The following is a 24209-nucleotide window of genomic DNA, read 5'->3' on the forward strand; positions in this document are numbered from 1 at the left end:
TCCTGATCGAAAGAGATGGTCGGGTCCCGAATTGTTGGACGTCTCTGATACTGGCATTGGAAGTTCCCAGTTACAGACATCGTTGGAGAGGACGGCATCGTTCAACTCGCGTCATCTCTGATTGCTGCGCTTGTTATGCAATTGATCTTACGGTCCTGATCCCAAGTGATGGTCGGCTCTGATACGCGTACTGGAAGTTCCTAGTTGCTGACATCATTGGAGAGGATCCGCACCGTTTGACTGGGTAGCTCGACAACTCCAGCCAACCTTCGCCGTATACCTCGGGGCCCGCCGCTACCCCGAGATGGATACCTTATTCCGGACGCCGAATCCTCTCACCCGCAGCGATCGCCTTCGCTCGTCGAGGGATCGAGGATGGATATGGTATCCGGGCGGATACCCGCCACGGGACGCGATATTCCACCGTTCCCCCCGGGGCGCCGCTCCCTGCTGAACCAGTCCACGTCCAGAGAAGCATCGACGAAATTTCTCTGCTCTTTAAATTATGGCAACTACTCCAATACTATAATGCTTGGTGGCAGTTAATCGCCTTCTCAATGACGCCAAGAAAGTAAACCTCCCAGCGAGTGGAGGACGACTTCTTCTCGATCGCAGACCAGGAGGAGGTACGCTATGGCTTTCCTTCTCGATTTGGCTTAGAGTTCGGTTCCTTCTTGTCATGCGTTGGATTTCGGTTTGATCTCCCCTTTCTTGTTTTCTTGGATGGGTTCGGCTGTCAAATTGTTTTCTTTGGATGGGTTTGCCTATTAAGTTGTTTTCTTGGATCGTATGTGGATCAACAGAGGAGGATTTAGAGCCGACTCGGTAGATTTCTTTCCCCATGTGGACTTCTTTGGAGCCGGAGTTTCTTGATCGTTCTGGTTTAAGATTTGTTTTGTCGTTAATTCTGTTTGTAACATGGGATTTAAAGCTCTAAATTTTCTCTACCTTTGTGGAGTCATGTTTGTCGCTGGAGGTCGATTTCCTTCTCGAGATCTTCCCGTGGACCTTTCTGAGTTGAATATGCGTGAGGTATAAATGGAAGCGGAGCCAAGATTGTACCGTTAGCTAGTTGTGAGTTCGTAACATGGTCAAGTGGAATGCTTAGGTGAAATTGCATGCCTAGTGGTAAATCGTCTTCTGGCTCATAGATTTGGGCTTATCTGTTAGGTAGAATTGTTACTCGTGGCATGATTCCAAGAGTTGAAAATCTTCAATCAAGATTGTAAGAAACTGCAATCAATTACTCATGTGGTAGTGTGAACAAATTTAAGCCGTCGCCTCAGGGCCGACGTGGCTTGGTTCGGGTCCGGATGACGGGGGATCTCCCGGGGACGTGTCCCGAGACTGCTGAGGCAGCCGCTTGTATGGGTCTGATTGGGATGGGGTCGCTATCCTCTCCGGGCAGGAACTCCTTGCCTACGCATCCTGTGGGGACCGTCGGCTTTACACTTGCATAAAGGTCGGGTTGGGGTGCTCGGCCCGACCCATCCGACGATCAAGTCAGTGTAAGGTGAAGGGGGTTTCTTTTTGCTCTCTCCACTTCCCCTCAGAGCGTAAGGGTTTTTATAGTAAGAATTACCGTTGCATGACGTGCCTGCCCGCAGGGAGCAGGATCATACTTCTGATAGTGTCTGACATTGCCGTTGGCGTGGCGTGAGGGATCGAGCCTGAACAGGGTATTAATGTGCCTCGGTAGGCATTCCGGTCCGCGTTGACCGGGTGGCTCATCAAGTTGACAGAGGCGAGGTGCGTCACCTGATGCAGCTGATGTCACGTGAGTCTTATCGCAATTATTACCTTCATCATATTCCCCCCCGAAGGAAGCTATGCGTCGGCTGTAGTAATGGGGTTCCGAGGCATGGCTTCAGCTTCGAGAAAGTGTTCTTGCCTGGGGCTTGCCGGTCCGACGCCCATGGCGTGGGAGGTGTGGAGTTTAGCGACGAAGGGGGGTTGCGTGCACAGTGATGACCCTGGGTATTGTGCGGCCGAGGAGCACAACTCAGTCGAGCGGGTCGAGCAAAGGCTATGGTCTCGGGGAGGGGGGAGCTCAGGTGCATGACGCAGGCGGGCTAGTCGCGCAGGTGTGGCCTCGGGCGACATGCGACCGAGGAGCACGACACAGGCAGGCTGGCCGTGCAGGTGTGGTCTCGGGCAACATGCGACCGAGGAGCACGACGCAGGCGGGCTGGCCGCGCAGGTGTGGTCTCGGGCAACATGCGGCCGAGGAGCACGACGCAGGTGGGCAGGCCGCGCAGGTGTGGTCTTGAACAACATGCGGCTGAGGAGCATGACGCAGGCGGGCTGGCCGCGCAGGTGTGGTCTCGGGCAATATGCGGCCGAGGAGCCACTTGGTCTTGATCATCAATCCATCGCTTAGTGACGCGCGGGCACGGGAAGCCGGGTCACTTCCTAGGGAAGCCCAAGGGACCGTCACTTTCGGGGGTCACTGGTTTTCGAGGCCGATAAGATCAGCGCTTCAGTATCCGCACCGCGCGCCAGTTGGCTGCCACGTCAGGCCAAATTTATGGCGAAGCGACGTTCGCGACATGCTTCAGGAGAGGAAGGGTCGTTGTTTTGGCGGGATTTGGCCTATAAATAGTGTGCGGTTGGCTTCCTGCACCTCCTGTTACTTGCATTCGCCCAGTTGTTCATTCGGACTGTGTTGCTCCGTCCGAATCTGCTATCCTGCTATTCCTTCCTAAGGTCGGTGAGGATGGCTTCCCCTTCTTCCTTGCCCTCGTCTTCTTCACCGTCTACCTCCGGTAATATCGGAGAGAAAATATTGCCGCTGAGTCTGAACTTGTCGTCCGACGAGAAAGCGGCTAAGGCTCTCGAAGCCTTAATGTGGCCGCACGACCTCGACTCTACCGTGAGCGAGTCGTCCATTGGTTACCTCCGAGGCCTTTACGTTGTCCTGGAGGAGTTCGTTCTTACTGCCCCCGAGCCGGGGCAGCGGGCATACGACCCTGTCCCAAAGGGTTTCGCCCTGACTCTGGATGCCTTCGAGGCCGGGCTACGCCTCCCCCTGCATCCCGTCATCACCTCATGCATCTCGTGGTGGCGTATTTCCCCGTCATAGATGGCACCGAACTCCTGGCGCTATCTGGTGGCGTTCCTAGGGGAGTGCCACTACGCCAACATCACCCCGACCCGATCCCTCTTCCTCTCCTGTTTTCGCCTTTCCAAGGGGTCGGGGGGCTACTATCTGTCAACCCGAGCGGGCTTCTGGGTTAGCGGGGCCCCTTCCAGTAATAAGGGATGGAAGGGGCATTTCTTTTTTGTCTGTCGTTCAAAGGATTAGGGCTTCAGGCTCCGGTGGGCGGCGCGCGTGATTGACAACACCACTCCATCCCTGAACGATGAGGAGCTCAGGGACCTTTGGCGGCTTAAGGAGATTCTCCCAGCCTCTCGGGCCATCAGGGAGATGACCGAGGGGTGGTTGGTCGAGGGGGGTCTTAGCCCGACGCCTCGAGGTATGTCCACAGCGGGAAATGCTAGGGTTTTTGTAAGGACCGTTTTGGTGTTCTGACCAATGCTGGTGTTTTTGTGCAGAGATGGTGAACCTCGTCGCTGTGCGCGGGGGGGGGGCGCACTTCGTCGGTCGCGTCGTCGCGTCAAATGGCCGAACCTGAGGTTGGCACAAAAGAAGCGCCGGTAGAACTTGAGGTCAGCAGACCTCGGAAGAAGTCGAAGATCTTTGCCCAGAAGGAGGATATGCCGCCACCTCGGGTTCGTGAGGTCATTGTTGAACCAGGCCACTGCGGTCGGCGACGGGACCCTGGTCGGGGCGAAGCTGGCCCGAGCAATGAGGTGGCAGGGAAGGCACCTCGAGAACCCTCTATCCGCGACCTGTGTCACCTCACTGCGGGAGCACAAGATGAGCCCTATCAAGCTCTAGTGATGGGCGGACTCTTGGAGGGCCAACCCTCCGACCCGCTGGTCGCCCGGTGGGCGGGCCTGACCCGCGGGACCCGGGTGTCGGCTGATGGGGAGGCCGCGGCCTCCTTTGCGCGAGGCGGGCTTCATCCGACATAGCTCGGGATCTGTACAGCCTGCCCTCGGACGTTTTGTTGGGCAAGTCTGCCAAGTCATTGGTGTGGGTAAGCATCTCGTCATCGACTTCTTCGCCTGACTAGTACTTGTACTGACTTTTTCACTTTGCAGAGCCATCACTATTCCACGGTGTTGATGGACTGCGTCCGCGACGCGGGCCGGGTCCTCGGCGTTTTGGGCGATCGCAACGCCCAACTGCGTCGGCAGATCGAAGAGGTCCGCGAGGGGGCGGCTCTGGAGGCGATCGCTGCAGCCGAGCAGCGCGCTTCCGACCTGGAGGCGGAGGTGACGCGCCTCTCCGCTATCTCGAGGGCGGTCGAGCAGTGCGCCTCGGAGCTGGAGGCAGAGTCGGCACGCCTCACATCTGAGGTGAAGGCTGCAAAGGATAACAATAACGAGCTCCAGAAGCTCCTGAGGGTGACTAAAACCGAGGCTCGCTTGGCTCGAGATGAAGCGGCGAGCCTTGCGCGAAAGCTAGAGGAGGCCCGGGCCGAGGTAAAGGGGGCTTCCGATGCCCTGACCGCCGAGATGAGTCAGCGGCCGGAGAGAGACATAAAGCTGATCGAGGACTATAAGGAGTCCTCAGGCTTTCAGCTCGGTCTGGTCCGGTCGGGGTGGGTTACCTACGAATATGGGTACCGGATCGCATTGGCTCGCTTCAAGGCGCGCCACCCCAGCTTGGAGGTCGAGGAGAACCCCTTCGCCTCCTACTCCGAAGACCTGAGTGTTGACATGCCAAACGAAGTCCCTTTTGACGATAGCGCCAAAGTCTCTGAGAAATAGGGTAGAACTTTGTGATGACCTGTTACTTGTCTGGTCCTGTAACCGGGTTTTGACTTCAACAAAAATCCTCGTTTCAGCTTCTTCCTTGTCTGCTTCACCCTTCCTTTATGCGAAGAATTTCTTGAGATTTTGCATGTTCCATGTCCTCGGCAAAGGGTGGCCATCATTGGTCGCGAGTCGATATGTGCCGACTCGGACGATGTCGATAACCCGATAAGGTCCTTCCCAATTAGGGGCGAGCTTGCCGCGCGCTCGGGTCGGGTCACTGACTTCGGTCCTGCGTAGGACTAGGTCGCCCAATTTAATCGGTCGAGGGCGTACCTTGTTGTTATAGACTCTCGCGATAGCCCTCTTGTAAGAGAGGTCTTTCACGTGCGCGTCTGCGCGTCGCTCTTCGATCAGGTTGAGGCCGGCTCGCAGTCCTTGGGCCGATGTCTCTTCATCGTATTTCTCCACCCGAGGGGTAGGGAAAACCACTTCGGAGGGCAGGACGGCCTCGGTCCCATATGAGAGGCTATAGGGAGATTCTCCGATTGCGGTTTTGGGGGTGGTCCGCAGGGACCATAGGATACTGGGGAGCTCTTCCACCCAAGCCGATCGGGCCGCGGTCACCCTCCTCCTGAGTCCGTCCAAAATAGATCGGTTGGTTACCTCGGCCAACCCGTTCGTCTGAGGGTGGGCCACCGAGCTGAATCTCAGCTGAATCCCATAGTTCGCGCAGAACTCTCGGAACCTTGTGTTGGCGAATTGGGATCCGTTGTTTGTGACGATGGCTCTGGGTAAGCCGAACCGAGTCACGATATTTCTCCAGACAAACTTCTCCACTTGTCGTTCCGCGATCGTTGCTAGCGGCTTGGCCTCGGGCCATCTGGTGAAGTAGTCTACTCCCACTACAATATATTTCCGTTGCCCCGAGGCCGGAGGGAAAGGGCCAAGGAGGTCCAGTCCCCATTGCGCGAATGGCCATGCGTAGTCAATGGGGGCGAGCGGGACTGCAGGTTGCCGGGGCGTTCGGGCGTGCCTCTGGCACGGGCTGTACTTCTGCACATAAGATTTTGCGTCTTGGACCATGGTGGGCCAGTAGTATCCTTGGCGAAGGATCTTGTAGGCCAAGGTCCGACCAGCGATATGCTCTCCACAAATCCCCTCGTGGACCTCAGCTAGGATCGTCTGAGCTTCTTCCGGCTCGAGGCACCGTAGTAGAGGTTTCGAGAAGGACTGCTTGTAGAGCCGTCCGTTTACCTCGGAATACCATGCTTGCGTTCGGCGAACGCGCCGAGTCGCGGCTTCGTCGTCGGGAAGAATCCCGTCGCGTTTTAAGAGCAGCATCTCCTGTACCCACGTGGCACGCGCATCGGCGGGAGCTATAGCCGAAACCGAGATGGCACGGAATGGGAGCTCTTTAACCTCGGAGTGGGTTCTGTGGTCCGGCCCTGAGGCCAGCTTCGCCAACTTGTCGGCTTGTTCATTTTGGCTCCTCGGCACCCTGGATATCGTAAAGAGAGAGAATTTGGAGGCTAGGCTTTTTACCTCCGTTAAGTACTTCACCATGGTTGGTTCCCTGGCCTCATACCTGCCGTCGAGTTGCTCGGCCACGAGCTACGAGTCAGTGAAGACGTGGATGGCGTTCACCTGCATCTCGAGGGCCAGCTTGAGTCCTGCCAGGAGCGCCTCGTATTCGGCTTCATTGTTGGTTGCTCGAAACTCGAAGCGAAAGGATTGTTCGAACGAGCGTCGGTCGGGGGTCAAGAGTATCAATCCCGCTCCCGCACTACTTGAGGTAGCCGAGCCGTCCACGTGTAGTAACCATGCCTCCTCTGGCTGCTCGGAACTTCCATTCTCGTTCTGAACAAGTTCCGCGATGAAGTCGGCCACGGACTGGGCTTTGATAGCAGTCTTCGGTACATAACGTATGTCGAATTCTCCGAGTTCTATCGACCACTTGAGGAGCCGTCCTGCGACATCAAATTTAGATAGAACCTACCGGAGCGGCTGGTCGGTGATTACCTCAATCGGATGAGCTTGGAAGTAGGGGCGTAGCTTCCGGGATGTCAGCACGAGCGCCAAAGCAAGCTTCTCGATTGGCGGATATCATTCTTCGGGCCCGTTCAGGACATGGCTGATGTAGTAGACCGGTAGCGGATCCCCAGAGGCCTCTTTGGTTAGGACGGAGCTGACTGCGTGCTGGGAGGCGGCTAAATAAATACCGAGTTTTTCCTTGAAAGCGACCGAGGCAAGGCGGGGGAGGTTGGCCAAGTGTTGCTTGACTTGTCCGAAAGCCTCTTCATACTGCTCCGTCCATCGGAAGTCCTTCGGGTTCTTCAATGCCCGAAGAGGAGGCAGCGATCACCAGACCAGGACAAAAATCGGGACAAGGCAGCAAGCCTTCCATTCAGTCGCTGCAAGTCCTTGATCGTCCAGGGGGCCTGCATGTTGATGACTGCCCGAACCTTTTCCAGGTTCACGTCGATTCCTCTTTCATGCACGATGAATCCGAGGAACTTTCCCGAGCTGACGCCAAAAACGCACTTCGCCGGGTTTAGTCGCAGGCTATGCCTCCGTAGCGTGGAGAATGTCTCGGCCAAGTCGGTCAGGTGGTCTGCCGCCATGCGACTTTTCACGATCATGTCGTCGATATAGACCTCGACGTTCCGCCCGATCTGCGGGGCAAACATTTTGTTCACGGCCCTCTCAAGGTTGTGGGGAATGCCCTGCACATCAAAGCGTCAGAGGTTCCATACAGCGCCATTTGGGCGCGAAAGGCTGCTACGTGGTCCGCTGGGTCGGTAGAGCGTCATATACATCCAGAGAGGGGAGACGGAAGTTCAGGGGTACTGTTTGATCCCGTATTTCAGGGACGAATGGGGATCCCTGGTGTGCGTCCTCCCCAAGCTCTCCTTTCGGCCTGCGGACCTCCTTCTGCACCTCGTCAAGCCGTTGACTGACGAGGAGCAGCTGGGCTCACAGGGAGTCCGCTGAGTCTGAAGAAGGTGCCTCAGGCTCCGTGTGGCCTCTCTGGTCTGCCGTCACTCGATCCCCGAGTGGGAATGACGGGACCCGAGGCGAGGCGGGAAGCTCCAGAGGCGGTGTGCGAGCTTGAACGAGCGGCTCCTATTGTCGCAGCGGTTGAGCGATCGGCGGACGAGAAACGAGTGGGATGATGGATTGCACCATATCGGTTAGAGCTTGAACTTGATGGGTGAGGTCGAGAAAGGCCTCAGACGAGACGGGGGATGGGTCAGTAGATGGGGCGTGGGGTGGTGACAAGCCCGGGTCGTTGAATATCCGCCAATAGCGCTCTGAGGTGGTGGCGGGGTGTTCGTTGCGGGGACCCCTATATGGGGAATGTTCCCCTAGGGCTCCAATCGGATGTGACCCCTCAGCAGCAGGCTCGTCCGATCCAACCGGGTGATCTCTCGACATTCGGGCCCTTCCTCTAGCGCAAAAAATGTTAGTGTGAACAACTTTAAGCCGTGGCCTCGGGGCTGACGCGACTTGGTTCGGGTTCGGATGATGGGGGATCTCTCGGGGACGTGTCCCGAGACTGCTGAGGCGACCGCTTGTGTGGGTTCGATTGGGATGAGGTTGCTATCCTCTCCGGGCAAGAACTCCTCGCCTGCGCGTCCTGTGGGGACCGTCAGCTTTACACCTGCATAAAGGTCGGGTCGGGGTGCTCGGCCCGACCCCTCCGACGATCAAGTCAGTGTAAGGTGAAGGGGGTTTCTTTTTGCTCTCTCCACTTCCCCTCAGAGCGTAAGAGTTTTTATAGTAAGAATTACCGTTGCATGACGTGCCTGCCCGCAGGGAGCAGGATCGTACTTCTGATAGTGTCTGACATTGCCGTTGGCGTGGCGTGAGGGATCGAGCCTGAGCAGGGTATTAATGTGCCTCGGCAGGCGTTCCGGTCCGCGTTGACCGGGTGGCTCATCAAGTTGACAGAGGCAAGATGCGTCACCTGATGCAGCTGATGTCACGTGAGTCTTATCGCAATTATTACCTTCATCATCATGTAATGATTAATTAAGTTGCATGCCATGGTTGCACACGAGAAACATGATATGGTAAAAGAAAAACTATATTTCTTAAAGGAGGTTAAAAATTCATGTGAGTGACGACAAAATGTCAATATGCAAACCATAACTGGTACAGCTATATATATCATTCTAAACATTCCTAATATCTATGTTTAAATGCTCACATTTATCAAATTGTTGCAAGAACACTTGAAAATGAAAAAGATGGTTAATTTTACTCGATATGAATGAAAGTGTCCAATCCAAAGCAATGTTGACAATCTTCCTATTATATTGTTTACACATTTTTGTTGTGGTGCTTGCATTTTTTTATGAATCAAAGTAAAGATCAACAAGATGTCCAGCATGAGGATGCCTTTTCTCTTACATACTGCTGGTTTGACACACTCAGCAGTATTATGAACAATCACATTCGGATAACGATGCTGATGTTTCTTACATGAACTCCCCAGTAGTTCCTTATGATCTAGTTTTGAATTACTTGCTAATAGTCAATTGTTTGCTATTTGTGTTTTTTTAATAATTTGTTGAAAATTTGTTAATCTTAATTATATTCATGGTCAAGATTGAAAATTCTGAATCATAAACTGTTGAACTAGAGCATCTAATAATTTAGTTCAAGCCTATGGTTCTCTAATTGAAAGATACAACTCAATTTAGAGGTCAAGTGAGTTAAGTCTACTGATCAACATTGCATGATAATAATATGATGATGTTTTCTTTTGTTCTTGTTTATGACAATTATGCTTGTGCCTTGTGTATTCGATTATGTCTAAAGTTAGTCTATCCCTACTTTAAGAAAAGCAGAGCTCTTCTTCTTTGAAGCACTGCTGTGGGTGTAAAAGAAAATAAAACTCATTATAATTTTTTGCATATATAAAAATCAGAGCGAGATTTTTTTTCTTAAAGAACATAACATTATTTTCAAAGAGCAAAATCAGATAGGTTATGGTGTCACTTTCGGTGTAAGATAATAATGGAGATCAGTAAATGTCGATGAAACAATACTTCAGATACAAGCTTTTCTTTTGCAAAGAGAAATACCTCAAATCTTTTGAAATATTGTAATAATAAAAGAAACAAAATCATTTGAAAAGACTCACAAAATACAAGAATAGCATCAGTGCTGTTACACCTCCAAAAGTGAATTCAGCAGTGGGAAATGATGGTGAAAGGGGATAGGAGCATCAGCAAAATGACATGGTCAGGCCACCATGACATGGTGAGGGGCGCATGACATAGTTTGGTGAGGCCAAGGAGAATATGGTGTGAAATACTTGCATTGTAGTTTAATACCTGATCCTGGGTTTTTAATATGTACCGGGCGGTACGTATCGATTCACCAGTTGATCGGCATGCGAACCGCTTGCTACCTGGTGGTATCAGCTTGGCTGCGGTGAGGCGAGGCAAGGAAGAAGAGAGCGTTCAAAGAAGAGGGAGAAGCATCGAAGAAGAGGGAGAAGCGTTGAGAAAGAGTATTGCGGAGTCATCAATGCGCCATCACTAGCATCTCGATGAACCTGAGCCCATTGAACCTTAGCACAAACTTGTCTTTCACACCCTTTCTCGATCGTGATCCAGCGCCGCCCTCCCTCGACGATCCTGATCCAGGAGGTAACGACAAGGAGCGTCGTACCTCTTTGGAGATGGAGCTGGAAGCGTGGGGATCAGGGGAGGCAACGGCGAGAGCAGCGGAAGAGGCGGCTGCGAGAAAGGCGGCAAAGACCCCGACCTTCTTTATCTCTGAACGGTCTCCTTTGTCCATTGTTGTTGCACGAAGAACCTTCCGATATCTATGTCGTCTTTCTTTTCCTCACCTCCTTGACGTCGAAGGCCATAGACGAGGTGACTGCTCGGTATACCGTATCTTTATCTTTTTATATATTGATTTTTCATTTTTCTATTTTTATATAAAAAGATATATATTTTATTATTTCTTTTAGTGAGCTTGTACGTCTAACTTCTCATTCAAGCATTGTCTATGCATGACTTAGATAGATTGTCTTCATCAATGCATATAGTATGGGGATAGGGTGGAATAATGCCATCGAAGATTTATATATATATATATATATATATATATATATATATATATATATATATATATATATATATAATATATTTAGTACTGCAAATTGATTTTTATTTTTTTTAGGCGTACCGCTCGGTACATTGTACAATACCGTACCAAGCAAAGCTAGATACACTGGTACGGTACGAAATTTTAATTCTTGACCTGATCTATATCTTGTAGTTCTTGGATATTAACCTAAACCACACAATGTCATCGAAGTTCATCAATGTCTTATTTTTAAGTAACTCACCCTAGTAGGGTCAAGTTTGACACAGTTTTAACCTAATAATTGTTGGGTTGGCTCTAAAACTAGACGAGTTGAGTCAAACCTGCTGAGTTTTGAGTTGACGCTTTGAGTTTTTAATTTTTGGTTCAGCCATGAACCAGAAATTAAACTGAAGCTTCCGATAATGTTCTGCCTTTCCTTTTTCATATCAATGCTCTGTCTATCTTGGCAATATTTGCTTGACCTGAATGATAATATAAACCCCAATTAAGCAAGGGTGACAAAACCTAGTATAAAAACTATATTATCATTAACATGACCTATTTCGACATGCATCATTTTAACTTGTTTTGATTGTCCTTCAGCATGTTACTGTCCGTGTATTTGATAATATAAACCCCAATCGAGCAAGTGTGACAAAACCTAGTATAAAAACTATAATATCATTAACATGACCTATTTAGACATGCATCATTTCAACTTGCTTTGAGTGTCCTTCTGCATGTTACTGTCTGTGTATCTTTCTCTGTCCCTTTTATAATTTGTCAACATCATGCTTGATCATATCTTTTTTTTTTTACATCTTAGCTCCACATAAATATGTGCATTATTTACTAATTTAACAAGAAAGAGTGCCTACTCTGAAACAATCATGATGACAGTCTTTTAACTGTTATATAAAATGATATTTGTTTCTATCCTGAGCGAATATTTTACTTACCTGTTGCAGAACAGCCTGTAGTTCTTGTTCTTGCTGCTTTCCACTACTACTTGAAAAAGGCTGGTGATTAGTTTAGTCTGTGCAATAGATGCTGGTGTTCGTGATCATGAAATTCAGTTCTCTTTAGTAGGCACTGCACTACAATTAAGCTGAAGCTATGAATCATCGGGAGGATAAATTTGTGAGGTTAGTCATTATTTGGTGTTTAATGTTAATTCATGTCTGCAGCTTGTCCCTTTAGTGCATTAAATTCTGTTGGCCATTACTGAAGATACTTTGTACTTTGTAGTGCTACCCTGCCTGCTGGAACCTTGTTTTTTGCTGTTTACAAGGCTGGTTGTTTTAAAGCAATTAGTGCTGCTCTACAGCTTTCTTTCACTTGTGGTTGAAAAATACTGGATTATTTGTTACAAGTTCATTAAATTTCAAATATTCTCACGTGAAGTTTGTGGATTCTACACTTCTTTATAAATTTTTTAGTGTAATTCGGTAATAGAAGCTTGCCATTTCTTTTTGAGGACCTTTTTATTGAAGGAACTTCGGGAAGTGAAAAGGGAAGGTGATCTATATTCATTAAATTGGCCTGCTTAATATTTCCATGATAATAAGTTTTTTTTTGTTTTGAAATTCATAAAACAAAGCTTATGGTAGATTTTCTTGCAAGGAAGAAAGATGTTGAGAAAAGAATGTTAAAGATAGGGGAAAAGAAGCAAAGGTTTATAACTTTATGTTATGTTAGATGCATAAATATTGAAAACCAGAGGGTGCTTGTTGATGATATTGAGATAAGGAAATACATGCAATTACAAAGGGAATATCATATTTAATGGTCTTAATCTTTTATATCTCAATCAATTTTGTTTGTATTTCATCCTTTAATTAATAAGATGAAATTAATAGGCATTTGGATATTGTTTACTCTAAAATATATAATTTAATGCAATTACTCTAAAAAATACAATTTAATAGGCAAAGGGAATCACACCCCCTGTTGTTTGTTGTAGCATAATCTTGTATCTAGGACCATGCAACAGTGATTAAGCTTTGTTTTTGTTGATTTTGAAACCAAACACCAAGAGTATTTGTATCAGTGCATAATGCAGGGTGATACTTTGAAATTAAGTGAGCTTCAGGAAGGTGCTATATAGTGTGTAACATGAACATAGATATTAATACAGTGTCAGGAAAATGTTCTGCATTTTAAGCATGATAATTTTTTGTTTATCAGTCTCAGAGAAAATGTCTTCACTTTTCTCAGGATTGTGAAATTTCAAATAGTAACTAATGCTTATTTAGTCAATTTCTTCTTCTCTCTGATTTATGTTGCGTTATTTCACAAAAGTGGTAACCAATATGACTTATGTAGATTTGAGAAAACATATCAAGCTTTGAAATGGAATTGTTAGTGGTGATCCTTGTGTCATCATGTCCTCTCTGTTGACAGGTTTCATGACTGGAGTTCAGAGCAATCCCTGGATTCAGAAAGGGCTTTTTTAGGCAGAAAACAGAGAAGTCTTAGTTCAGCAAAAAGGATTTTTCAAGGAGGATTTGATTGGGTCAGAAGCATTTTTAAGTTTCAGTCTTCTACAGATTCATCTGCAGGGGTACCAAAGTCTAAAAAGAAAGTTCTAGATCCTCAAGGAGCGTTTCTTCAAAGGTGGAACAAAATATTTGTCATATCCTGCATAGTTGCTGTGTCTGTGGACCCCTTGTTCTTCTACATTCCAGTTATTGATGGTGACAATAATTGTCTTTATTTGGATAAAAAACTAGAAATTGCTGCAAGTGTACTGCGGTTTTTCACAGATATCTTCTACTTGGTCCATATTGTTTTTCAATTTCGAACTGGGTTCATCGCGCCTTCATCTAGGGTATTTGGAAGGGGAGTTTTAGTCAAAGATTTGTCAGCAATAGCCAAGCGATATTTATCATCATATTTCCTAATTGACATTCTTGCTGTTTTTCCACTTCCACAGGTATCAAACTCATTCTATGTACTATCCATGAATATATATTATGCATTTCTATTGTCAAAACATGATATTTATTTAGGTAGTGGATTTTGATTATTGTCTATATATATATTAGTACTTTAACATTAGTAAGAGGTGAAGCGTATCTATTTAAACAAAGACCAAGGAAATTAGTCTGCAAACTTTTTACTGCTAATTTTAATGTACACAAGCAGATAATTTATTGAGCTTATCATTTTGCTTGTAAGAAAGACTATTGAGGACCATGTTCGGGTTTCTTGTTTGTTTTTCTAATAATCAGGAAGCTACTCCCTTGAATGACATTCACTAATCACTATCAGCCTGGGTCATTGTGAATCTTTTTGGTACCACATTTTCATCTTTCACTAATATTGGATTATTGGCAATTATAGTTTGTGCAGTTAAATTCCGAAGTCCTTGTCATCATCCCTGTGTTCCATAGGCATGATGAATGATGCTAATGGAACTGCATGCTTGGTTTTCTACTAGATCACGGTTTATTGGGATGCATAGTTGATTATTTGTAGCTTGCAAGAGGGGATATCTAAGAACTGCAATGTTAGGTTTCTTGATGTATGAGTATTAAGGATTTTCTTATGCACATTGGGGGACTAACATATGCCACATAAAGTATCCTGTATTACCAGTAGCAAAGCCAAGCAGGTCCATATTTCAATGTGGGGCACTTAAAACCATGGATGTGATCAGGACCAATCAACATATTAGGGGATTTAACCATGATGTAGGATTGGTTGATTATGGTATTATATTCACTGTAACTAAGAAACGTGGCAACTATGCTCGAGTTTGAAGGGGAGAAAATATTTGCAAATATGTTGGCATGTCAGTCCTACATTATTTATGTGCAAAGATCATACTTATAGAATCATGGAACCCAAAATAATAGCTCCGTGTTAACTATTTTGGACAATGTTCTACTTTGTTGCAAGTATCTCTACCATGGATCAATCCATGTTGTTATCAGAGCACCTTTGTGGGTGTCAGTGTTGCTAAATTGTTGTGTTACACCTGTACTGGTACCGGATAGTGCAATGAATTCAATGGAAAACTGTTAGTCTAATAGGAGGCCTTCCTGATTTGCTCACACATTAGAAATTTGGAGCAGAAAGTAATCCTATATTTAGTGTTTTCACCTAAAATTTAGTGGGCTTGCTTTGTCAGTGGGCGAGGATTGACGTTATGTGACATGTTTCAATTTTTCCCATTTTTACTGCCATAACTTTGCAATATTCATATTGATAAGATTAAGAATGACTTAAAATTATTCTTGATACGCTATAAAATCCATGCTTTAAAATTCTCCTTAAATGATGATTGTTATTCCATGCTTTAGGTTAGTAAATTGCCATCATGCAGGAAAAAATCGAAGCTTTGACAACAAATTATTATAAAAATATAAATGAAAATCAATTGATGCACAGATCTTTAGGTTGTGTTCTTCCTATTTGTTGTAATTGTCCAATTATGGTTAGATTTATATCAACTTGCTAAATTCTTTGCTTTGAAATGAGTACATGATGTATAGTTTTGTTTCCTTTTCATTCTTTATTTTAGTTTCTTGTAGGGTAGAACTATTTTCTATGGCAGCTATGGTTGTCACAGTCAGTATTTTATTAAAATCACTGATTACTTTAGCTACAGTTACTGATAACATTTTTATAAATCCAAACAGATTATGATATTGCTCATAATACCCAAACTTGAAGGTTCAGCACTCCTGAATGCAAAGAATGCACTGATGATTGCTGTTATATTCCAATACGTGCCAAGAGTTCTTAGGATCATACCATTGTATCTTGAAGTTACAAGATCTGCTGGTATAATTGCTGAAACAGCATGGGTTGGAGCTGCTTTTAACCTTTTACTTTACATGCTTGCAAGTCATGTAAGTTTACTTGAAGTTTCAATTTTATTTATTTTTTTATTTTGGTGATTTTTAAAAGACCATACTAATTCTGGCAACATCTGCTAGTTGTGGTTCATGTTTTGTTCTTGTTTCAGTCCACTGATCCCTGGTCTCCAAAATGTCATTCTGGGATTAGTTTAGGCTTCAGAGATTCAGCAGCCTTATCTATGGACCCCTAAGATGAGGGATTTCTTTGCTGCATAATTAGGAATATCATCAATGAATCATGATAATGTTTTAACAAGATGTCTACAGTTTGAAATTAAAAATTGAAGTTGATTTCTTCATATTTACACAAGGTCCAACCAGCTACTTCAATGTGGAGGACAGTACAGAAAATATTTCCTAGAACTTGTAGCTTTACTGTCCTGAACCAGGAGTTGCATGTGAATATTAAGGGTTCCTTTCTTGATCCCTTTTGTCTCATTTTAAAATTTTTTCATTCATGAGGTTGTAGTCATTTACCTCTTTTTGACAATAACTTATCATGTTGTAGATAAGTTTTATTTACAGCTTGTCCTGTCAGAGCTTCACTGTCCTTTGTTTGGTACGCATCATCTTTTCCTTTGATTCCTCTTCTTTTTTTTCCAACTATGCCCTCTACATTCTTAGAATTGTTCCTTTGCACATTAGTGACTAATTCTGAACTTCATTTCCATTTTGACTTGTCCACGTTGATTATGAATTTACAAAAAAATTAATTAGTCACAGCATACAGTTGCTATGTGTGAGGTAGAAGACATTCCTGTATGCTTTCATAGCCAGAATGAGTTATGGTGATGGAAGGTGATTGTAACTTCAAAGTAGCATTGCTTATTTTCAGTAATTACCTATATGAAATCGAGTTAATCTAAGGCGTTCATCAATTGTAAGTATAATAGAGAAATCTGGTCATTAGGAATCACTGCAAGGAATTAGGAATTTTCTTGATTGGCTACAGACCTTTGAAAGATTTTTTAGGTGCTCCTAGTTGTTTAAGAGATAAGATGCTTTTCTTTGTATAGCTGAAGGTTCTTTCCTTTTGTGGGGTACTAGTAGAATTTGGTGGAATTTATCTTAACAGTACCACTACTTGGCCATCAAATTTTAGAAAGGGATGGAGACTAAGATGGGCTATCATCAGTTTGCAGAGTCGTTACATGGAAGTATGACAAAGAATGTGTACAACTCCAAGTTCTATGCCTTGGTTGCATGTTCTGTATTTCAATGCTCAAATACAGGAAAAACTGTATGCATGGCTGGCCAAGAAGTTCTTTTATAATCGAATTTCACCAATAAAAAATATGTTTTTAGTATAAAGTTAAAAAAAAAGAAAAAACTTAAGAATTTTTTTGATTTAAAATGATTATAATTTATATTAAAATTTTAATGTAGGTTTGGCTACAAAATCTGTATATAAGTTAAAATTAAACTTCTAATGTTTAGAATTTAAGAGCTAATTAATTTTCCATATCATAAATCTATCTTTTTTATTTCCATTTTATAAATTTCAAAACTCATTTCTAATTAGTTTTTTATTATATAATTGCTATTTTTTTTTAACTTTACATGATGTTAGTTTACTTTGTAATTTCATATGTGATCCTTTTAGGATTGTCTGCAAAGTCAATGTATCCATGCAAGTTCTCTGATATAGTATGACAGTCATGATCAAAACTCTCAACATTTGCATATTATGTGCTAAATTAGGAAAATCTTTCCTCAATCATCTTTATTTTGGTTGTTATCATATTATCTCATTCAAGGAACTATCGATTAGTATCTATTGGCCTAACCAAGGACCAAGGTCAGACCTTATGGGTCGGTATTAGTCAATATTTTAACTTTTTATTTTTATTTTTTTATTTTTCTCTCATGATAGCATGTGGTACAAGTTGGTATATCCTGCTTAGTATACCTGTGTTCAATATTGAACTTTTTATTTTTTCTCTCGTGATAGCATGTGGTACAAGTCGGTATACCCTGCTTGGTGTACTAGTGTTGTACATTTCGTGTAACTGATACTGATTGATATTTTAATTCTTGATCTTGTTATTTTTTTTTTATTGTTATAAGTTATATGACAGCAGCTATTTGAGTGTTGCCGAAGCTTGATCAGCCATAATAGTAATCGGACCTTAAGTTATCCACTATTCTATTGGACTAAACATCTTTGACTTCACCAATTTCTATTCTGCATCATATAGTTTAAGATTTGATCAGATATATCCTCTTTTTGAGCTGATCTGTTTTCCAACAGTGCACTATAAGCCTATCAAGGATCTGTTGGCTCTCACTTCTTTTGTTTAACATGAAAGAAATGACATTGAGATTGTTTCACAAAAATTCTTTCGTATGAATGCTCATATATATATTTTTTCTGTTTTTGCATATCAAATTGCTGAGAATGTCCTATTTTTTTCATCATCTTTAATGCATTTACCAATAGTTGGCAAGCTGATTCAGTTCATTGAGCAATATTCTCGCACTGCTCAAAGAAAAAGAAGTATATATAGGTTGTGTCTCTATAGTACATTTTCTAAATTTTCAGTCAATTTTTTATGTATAATACGACCAATAACTTGCAGAAGATATTTTATCTGGCTTACATGGAAGAACTTCAACTTTCTTTTGGCTGATCTGGACCTGCTGTTTTAATTTCTTGTAGATACTGGGAGCATTTTGGTATTTTCTTTCTATAGAACGTGAAGGCACTTGTTGGAGAAAAGCTTGTGCCCAACTTGATTGCAAAATTGACTCTTTAATCTGTGGACAGCAAAACAACCCGAAGAATAGTTCCCTGGGAGATGCTTGCCCTATAAGTCCCAAAAATGGGACTATCTTTGACTTCGGAATATATCTACAAGCTCTGCAAAATGTTGTTCAATCAGAAAAGTTCTTGGAGAAGTTTTTTTATTGCTTTTGGTGGGGGCTTCAAAATCTAAGGTAATAATGTATTTGATAATATATTCGATCAGAAATTTTTTGTGAGGCACAAAAAATTATAATCTATGTTTATTGATTTTGACGGACACAAAATATTATTTCTCAATGTTTTTTTGAGTATAATCCTTTTCTTATAATCTGTGCAAACTTAAGAATCTTTGGTAGGATTTTTTTCTTTCTTTTTTTCTGTGTTTTTATTGCTAAGTATCATAAACATTATAAATCTTTCTACATGAGAAAATTAAGAGTATTTAACATTGTTTTGATTTTCATTTATTTGTCCCAATAGGTTTATAGTTCAAACCATCTGTGAATGACAAATGCAGTGTTATATATTTGTGTTTGCACGAGGAGCAGATGCACTTACATATGTGTGTACATGATTTGACCTGTTGCAATCTTCACTAAATTAAGTGGATCTAATTGCTCTTGAACACACCTGAATAATCTACGTTAGATACTTCATTGTTTACTCAAGACACTTGTATGGTAGATATAAGGATTTGGTAGATGTAAGGACTTCTTTGATCAGATTCAATACTATCACATTTCATCATTTTGCTTCTGTAGCTAAAATATGACTATTCTGCAGTTCTCTTGGACAAAACCTTAAAACAAGCACTTACATTTGGGAGAATATTTTTGCTGTTTGTGTTTCCATCTTTGGCTTAGTTCTGTTTGCGCTTCTCATTGGCAATATGCAGGTACGCCACTTTCATCATTTATCACACTCATGATTGTGATTACATTTTTTTTTATCTATGTTTGAAATCAGAGATATTTGCTTTATATCTTTCATGTAACATATGTACGTGGTTTTTTAACAACTATAATTGTCTGTGACAAAAGTATAAATCTTTAATTGTGCAATGTATTCACCAATCTTTGACATGAATCTCTTTGAAACTGCTGCCTTTTTGTCCACACTTCATGTAGCTTCATGGAAGGACTTTATGGCAAATCCTCTTTATTCCTTATGTTTTCTTCATATTTTCCAAGGTTAAGATATTAGTATCAAACAGTGTGTGCTTTGATTCACCAAGTCAATACAACCATATTTTCTTCACTTATAAAAGGTTTACAAGTTAAATCCTAGGTTGGTAAACATTTTTGCTATTCCAGACATATCTACAATCAACTACTGTCAGAATAGAAGAAATGAGAGTAAAAAGGAGAGATGCAGAGCAGTGGATGTCTCACCGATCCCTTCCTGAGAGCCTAAAGGAGAGAATACACCGTTATGAGCAGTATAGGTGGCAAGAAACAAGAGGAGTAGATGAAGAGCATCTTCTTCATAACCTTCCTAAAGACCTTCGAAGGGATATAAAGCACCATCTCTGCTTATCACTCCTCAAGCGGGTAGGATTTTTTATGTTAAAATTTCCATATATTCTATTTCTCTAATTGCTTTTTCCAATTTTGTTCCATATTTTTGTGGTGAGAATCGTCAGTAACGATTTTGTCATGACTACTGCATGTAATTTTAGCTCCAGCAGCATTATTGAATCAATGTTTCTAGTTTCAAACTAAGGTCTAATTGAGTTAACATTTTGCAGCTCACAGCTCACTGTAAAAGATGATTTTCAGTCGCTTATTGAAAAATGAAAATACTGTAAAATTCAAAATTTCAACTTTTTCTTGTCATTTATTTGATACTAGACAAAACATGTTACTGGATGAAATAAATAATGCATATTATATCGATGGCTAACTATAGAACATGACAACATGTTAGTATATGAGAGGGATATTGTTATATGTCAAAGTTCCTTTAGTCATGGTTACAACTTATAATGATAGAATATTTTTTTAAAAACTTAAAAATTAACTTTCCAGAAAGTTATCATAACAAGCAAGCATAATTTCCAACATCAAATAATTCAAGTGGAACACATTTTTGTCTGATTCTCACTTCTGATCTGTTGAAACGTTCAATTTCTGATTGTTTGAGGTTAGAATTAGCTTTATATTGGGAGAGTAAGGGTGGTGAGATTTGAAGAAACCATATGGGTTAGGGTTATATGAATTAACTTTGGGTATGGGTTAGCTTCTGAGATTAGTTTCCAGAGAGACGGGTGCTTTTGTCTTTCTAGAGCATCTGTCTTCAGAAAGAAGAATCGTGAATAGGAATAGGGAGATTTGAAAGAAACACAATAGAGAATTCAGAAATGGTGAATTTAGCTAGAAGATTGAGAGTATGAATAAGTGTTGGGTGTCTTCCCTGCATGAGAGGTGAGGCCCAACCCATTTAGGAGTCATCTTTCGTGTTTCAGAATACTAAAAGTACCTTGACCTGGTTGTTCAGAGTCATCACATTTGCCTTGTTTGAAGGAGCTCACCACTAATATTTTGGTTTACAAGACATGGAAGTAATGTTTGATATTCTTCATTGCACTTCCAAATGAATCATACTTATGATACGATTTAGTGAAAACTTGTAGTTGATGAGTTGTTCTTTGGAGAAATGATGCAATCTACATATCATTCCTTGTAGGTTCCGATGTTTGAGAAGATGGATGATCAACTCATCGATGCCATGTCTGATCGTTTGAAACCAGTTTTATACACTAAATGCAGCTGCATCGTTCGTGAAGGAGACCCAGTAAATGAAATGCTCTTTATTATGCGAGGAAAGCTAGAGAGCATGACCACTAATGGTGGAAGAACTGGATTTTTCAATTCAGACATTCTGAAGGCTGGAGATTTCTGCGGGGAAGAGCTTCTGACCTGGGCTCTAGACCCCTACTCATCATCCAGCCTCCCTATCTCGACAAGGACAGTTAAGACACTATCTGAAGTCGAAGCTTTTGCTCTGATGGCTGACGATCTGAAGTTTGTTGCTACACAATTCAGAAGGCTGCATAGCAAACAACTGCAGCATTCATTTAGATACCATTCGCAGCAATGGAGGACATGGGCTGCTTGTTTTATACAGGCAGCTTGGCGTAGATACTCGAGAAAGAAGCTTGAAGATTCTTTGCATGAAAAGGAGAAAAGGTTGCAGGCTGCAATGGTCAGCGGCGGTGCTAGTTCACCGAGCCTTGGCGCCGCGCTGTACGCTTCGAGGTTTGCAGCGAATGTGCTGCGCAACTTGCGCCGACACAAGAGCAGGAAGGCCCCTCCTTTGATGCTATTGCAGAAGCCAGCAGAGCCTGATTTTTCTGCTGAATAAGCATTGGTGCATAGCCTCCCGCCGAATTGTTCTTCTTGCTCCTAGTTACTACCGTACTCGTGCCTTTCCAAAAATTATTTTTGTTTTTCTAAATATATATTCAAAAGAATGTAGCAGCAAGTTATGGTGTATATATCAAGTTGACTAGGTCATTTCATTCTATGTCAACCACCTGGGTTAGTTGTGCAGCCATACATGTATTCTGGTTAGATGTCAAAGTTCCCATGAAAGACTAGTGTAGAAATATATGAAAACTTATGTTGGGGATGTGGAATTATGCTACTTGTAGATTGTGAATTATAACAGAAGCATTCTTGTATTGATTTCTCAAGCTAAGATGGCTCCAGTGATAATTTCATGGTCATGTCCGGTTACAAAATTGTTTGTCTCACTTCTTTTGACCTCAACCATTCATCTGAATTTTCAAATTAATTCTTTAATTTTAGTTTCTTTTTTTTTTTTTGAAAAAAATGGATTGTTGATATTAATAATAAATAATGAGCACTTGAAGTGATTGTTCTACATTCTTGTATGGGCAAATATTTTTTTTTCTTTAAAAGATAAATATATTAACTCTTATTGCTGACATTCAAAAAATAGCTTTCTCGATCACAATACAAAAAAAGGATTCAATTGAGAGAGTCACTTCCACTCCTCGAGAAAAAAAGAATGGTCTGATTAACTTGCATATTTGGCTAACCAGTTAGTTAATCCATCTTCTATTTAAGATCCGTATTAGTATGTGTGACTCCACTTAATAAGTTCAAATCTCAAATTTCACAAATAACAATATAGAATATTTCATCAATTAATATACATATATTCAGCAAAAAATGGTTCATCAATATTAATTTTTTTTTTTAATTTAAGAAAACCCAAATCGCTTGTCTCATCTTTCACCACATATCCATCATAATTAAGCTTTACATATTATGTTTAAGGTGTGCTCCAATTCACGTAACCATGGATTATACCTTAGTTCACAGCCATCATGTTGATGACTGTGTCACAACCCATGTCGACATTTATTATCTATCAAATATGAGCAGCAGCACAGTTGCCAGTCTCGTCTGCAATGTTGCAACGACCTTTGGTTTCTCTGTCACCACTATTCCATCTTCTCTTTCATTCTGCGAATGGGACTTAATTTGCTTGCTCTCTTTTCTTCTCAGAGATTATTATTATTCAGTCTTCTTTTTCTTTGTAGCACACAATTTTTGTCTATCGGATATAATAGTATTTATTCCAAATGAAACGCCACTCGTAATCCATCATTTAAGATATAGAGAATAATAAGAGAAAAAGAAATCCAACAGAAATGAATCTAATTTCGAAAAAGGAAAAGGAATCACTCACCCCAACCGTTGAAGACTTCGATCCACACTCGGTTTCCTTTTCCGAAGACGATTTGTTCTTCCTCAGACAATGCAAAGCGGAGTCCGAGTAGAAATCAACCTCGGCTTCGGATTCTCATGCGTCTCTTCTATCCCTATATAAACACACACGTAGAGTGATGGTGTCCATCCATCGCTGCCTTCTTCTCCACTCTCTATCTTCCCTCCTTTGCTTCAAGAAAGGTAGAAGCTGAAGGTATCCATCCATGGGAGCCGTCACGTCCGAGTCCAACAGCGAGGCCACAGAGGGGCCAGAGGAGCCCCTGCCGCCGCCGCCGCCTAATTCCCCCGCGTCGCCCGGCGAGGGCACGTCGAAGAAGCGCAAGAAGGCCGGCAGAGACATGTACCGCCTGCGTATCGTGCCCAAGTGGGTGACCGAATTGGTGACGGCGGAGGGCGGCACCGACATCCACTTCATTGCCGAGAAGACCATCGAGAAGTCGGACCTGGTCCGGCAACAGAACCGCTTCTACCTCCCCAAGGACTTCGTCAAGGCCAACCTCGTCCCCATGCTCTCGGAGTTGGAACGGGAATCCGCCAGCCTCGTCGGCGACGACAGAAAGAGGAGCAGGGTGACCGAGGGAGTCAAGGCAGAGAAACGGAAGGCGATGGTGTCGGGAAGGGAGCACGGCGGGCTGCCCGTGGTGGTGTTCACCAGGTGCAGGTTCCGGTGCTACCTGAAGCTAACCTGCTGGGACGGCAGCGCGGGCACCGTCATCAAGGGCGACGAGCTGAAGTACTTCGCGCTATGGAGCTTCCTAAAAGCGGGCAACGAGGTAGAGATGTGGGCCTTCCGTCGAGGAGGCGACCTTTGCTTCGCCATTGGGAAGCCGACCGCGTCGTCCTCCAGCTGTGGATCACGTCATGTGGAGAGATCGCCATGCGCACTTCCTTTGCGCTTTC

General features: G+C 43.4%; 1 protein-coding gene across 9 annotated transcripts; it reads left to right on the plus strand.

The window, feature by feature from the left end:
- Positions 1-377: 377 nt before the first annotated feature.
- On the plus strand, positions 378-22243 carry LOC135614834 (cyclic nucleotide-gated ion channel 1-like). Of its 9 annotated transcripts, none has more exons than XM_065112601.1 (10): positions 378-3476; positions 3556-4103; positions 4168-8813; positions 11904-12080; positions 13339-13870; positions 15582-15794; positions 18463-18740; positions 19333-19444; positions 19863-20099; positions 21235-22243. In XM_065112601.1, the coding sequence occupies exons 4-10, from the start codon at positions 12052-12054 to the stop codon at positions 21910-21912; spliced, it is 2079 nt and encodes a 692-aa protein (XP_064968673.1). In that variant the 5' UTR covers positions 378-3476; positions 3556-4103; positions 4168-8813; positions 11904-12051; the 3' UTR covers positions 21913-22243. The 9 variants fall into 9 exon arrangements, with proteins under 9 accessions (XP_064968673.1, XP_064968674.1, XP_064968679.1 ...); XM_065112602.1 differs by having other exon boundaries at positions 11909-12080; XM_065112607.1 differs by having other exon boundaries at positions 378-626.
- Positions 22244-24209: the final 1966 nt, after the last annotated feature.

Source organism: Musa acuminata, chromosome BXJ2-6 (genome assembly GCF_036884655.1).
Source record: "Musa acuminata AAA Group cultivar baxijiao chromosome BXJ2-6, Cavendish_Baxijiao_AAA, whole genome shotgun sequence".
NCBI lineage: Eukaryota > Viridiplantae > Streptophyta > Magnoliopsida > Zingiberales > Musaceae > Musa > Musa acuminata.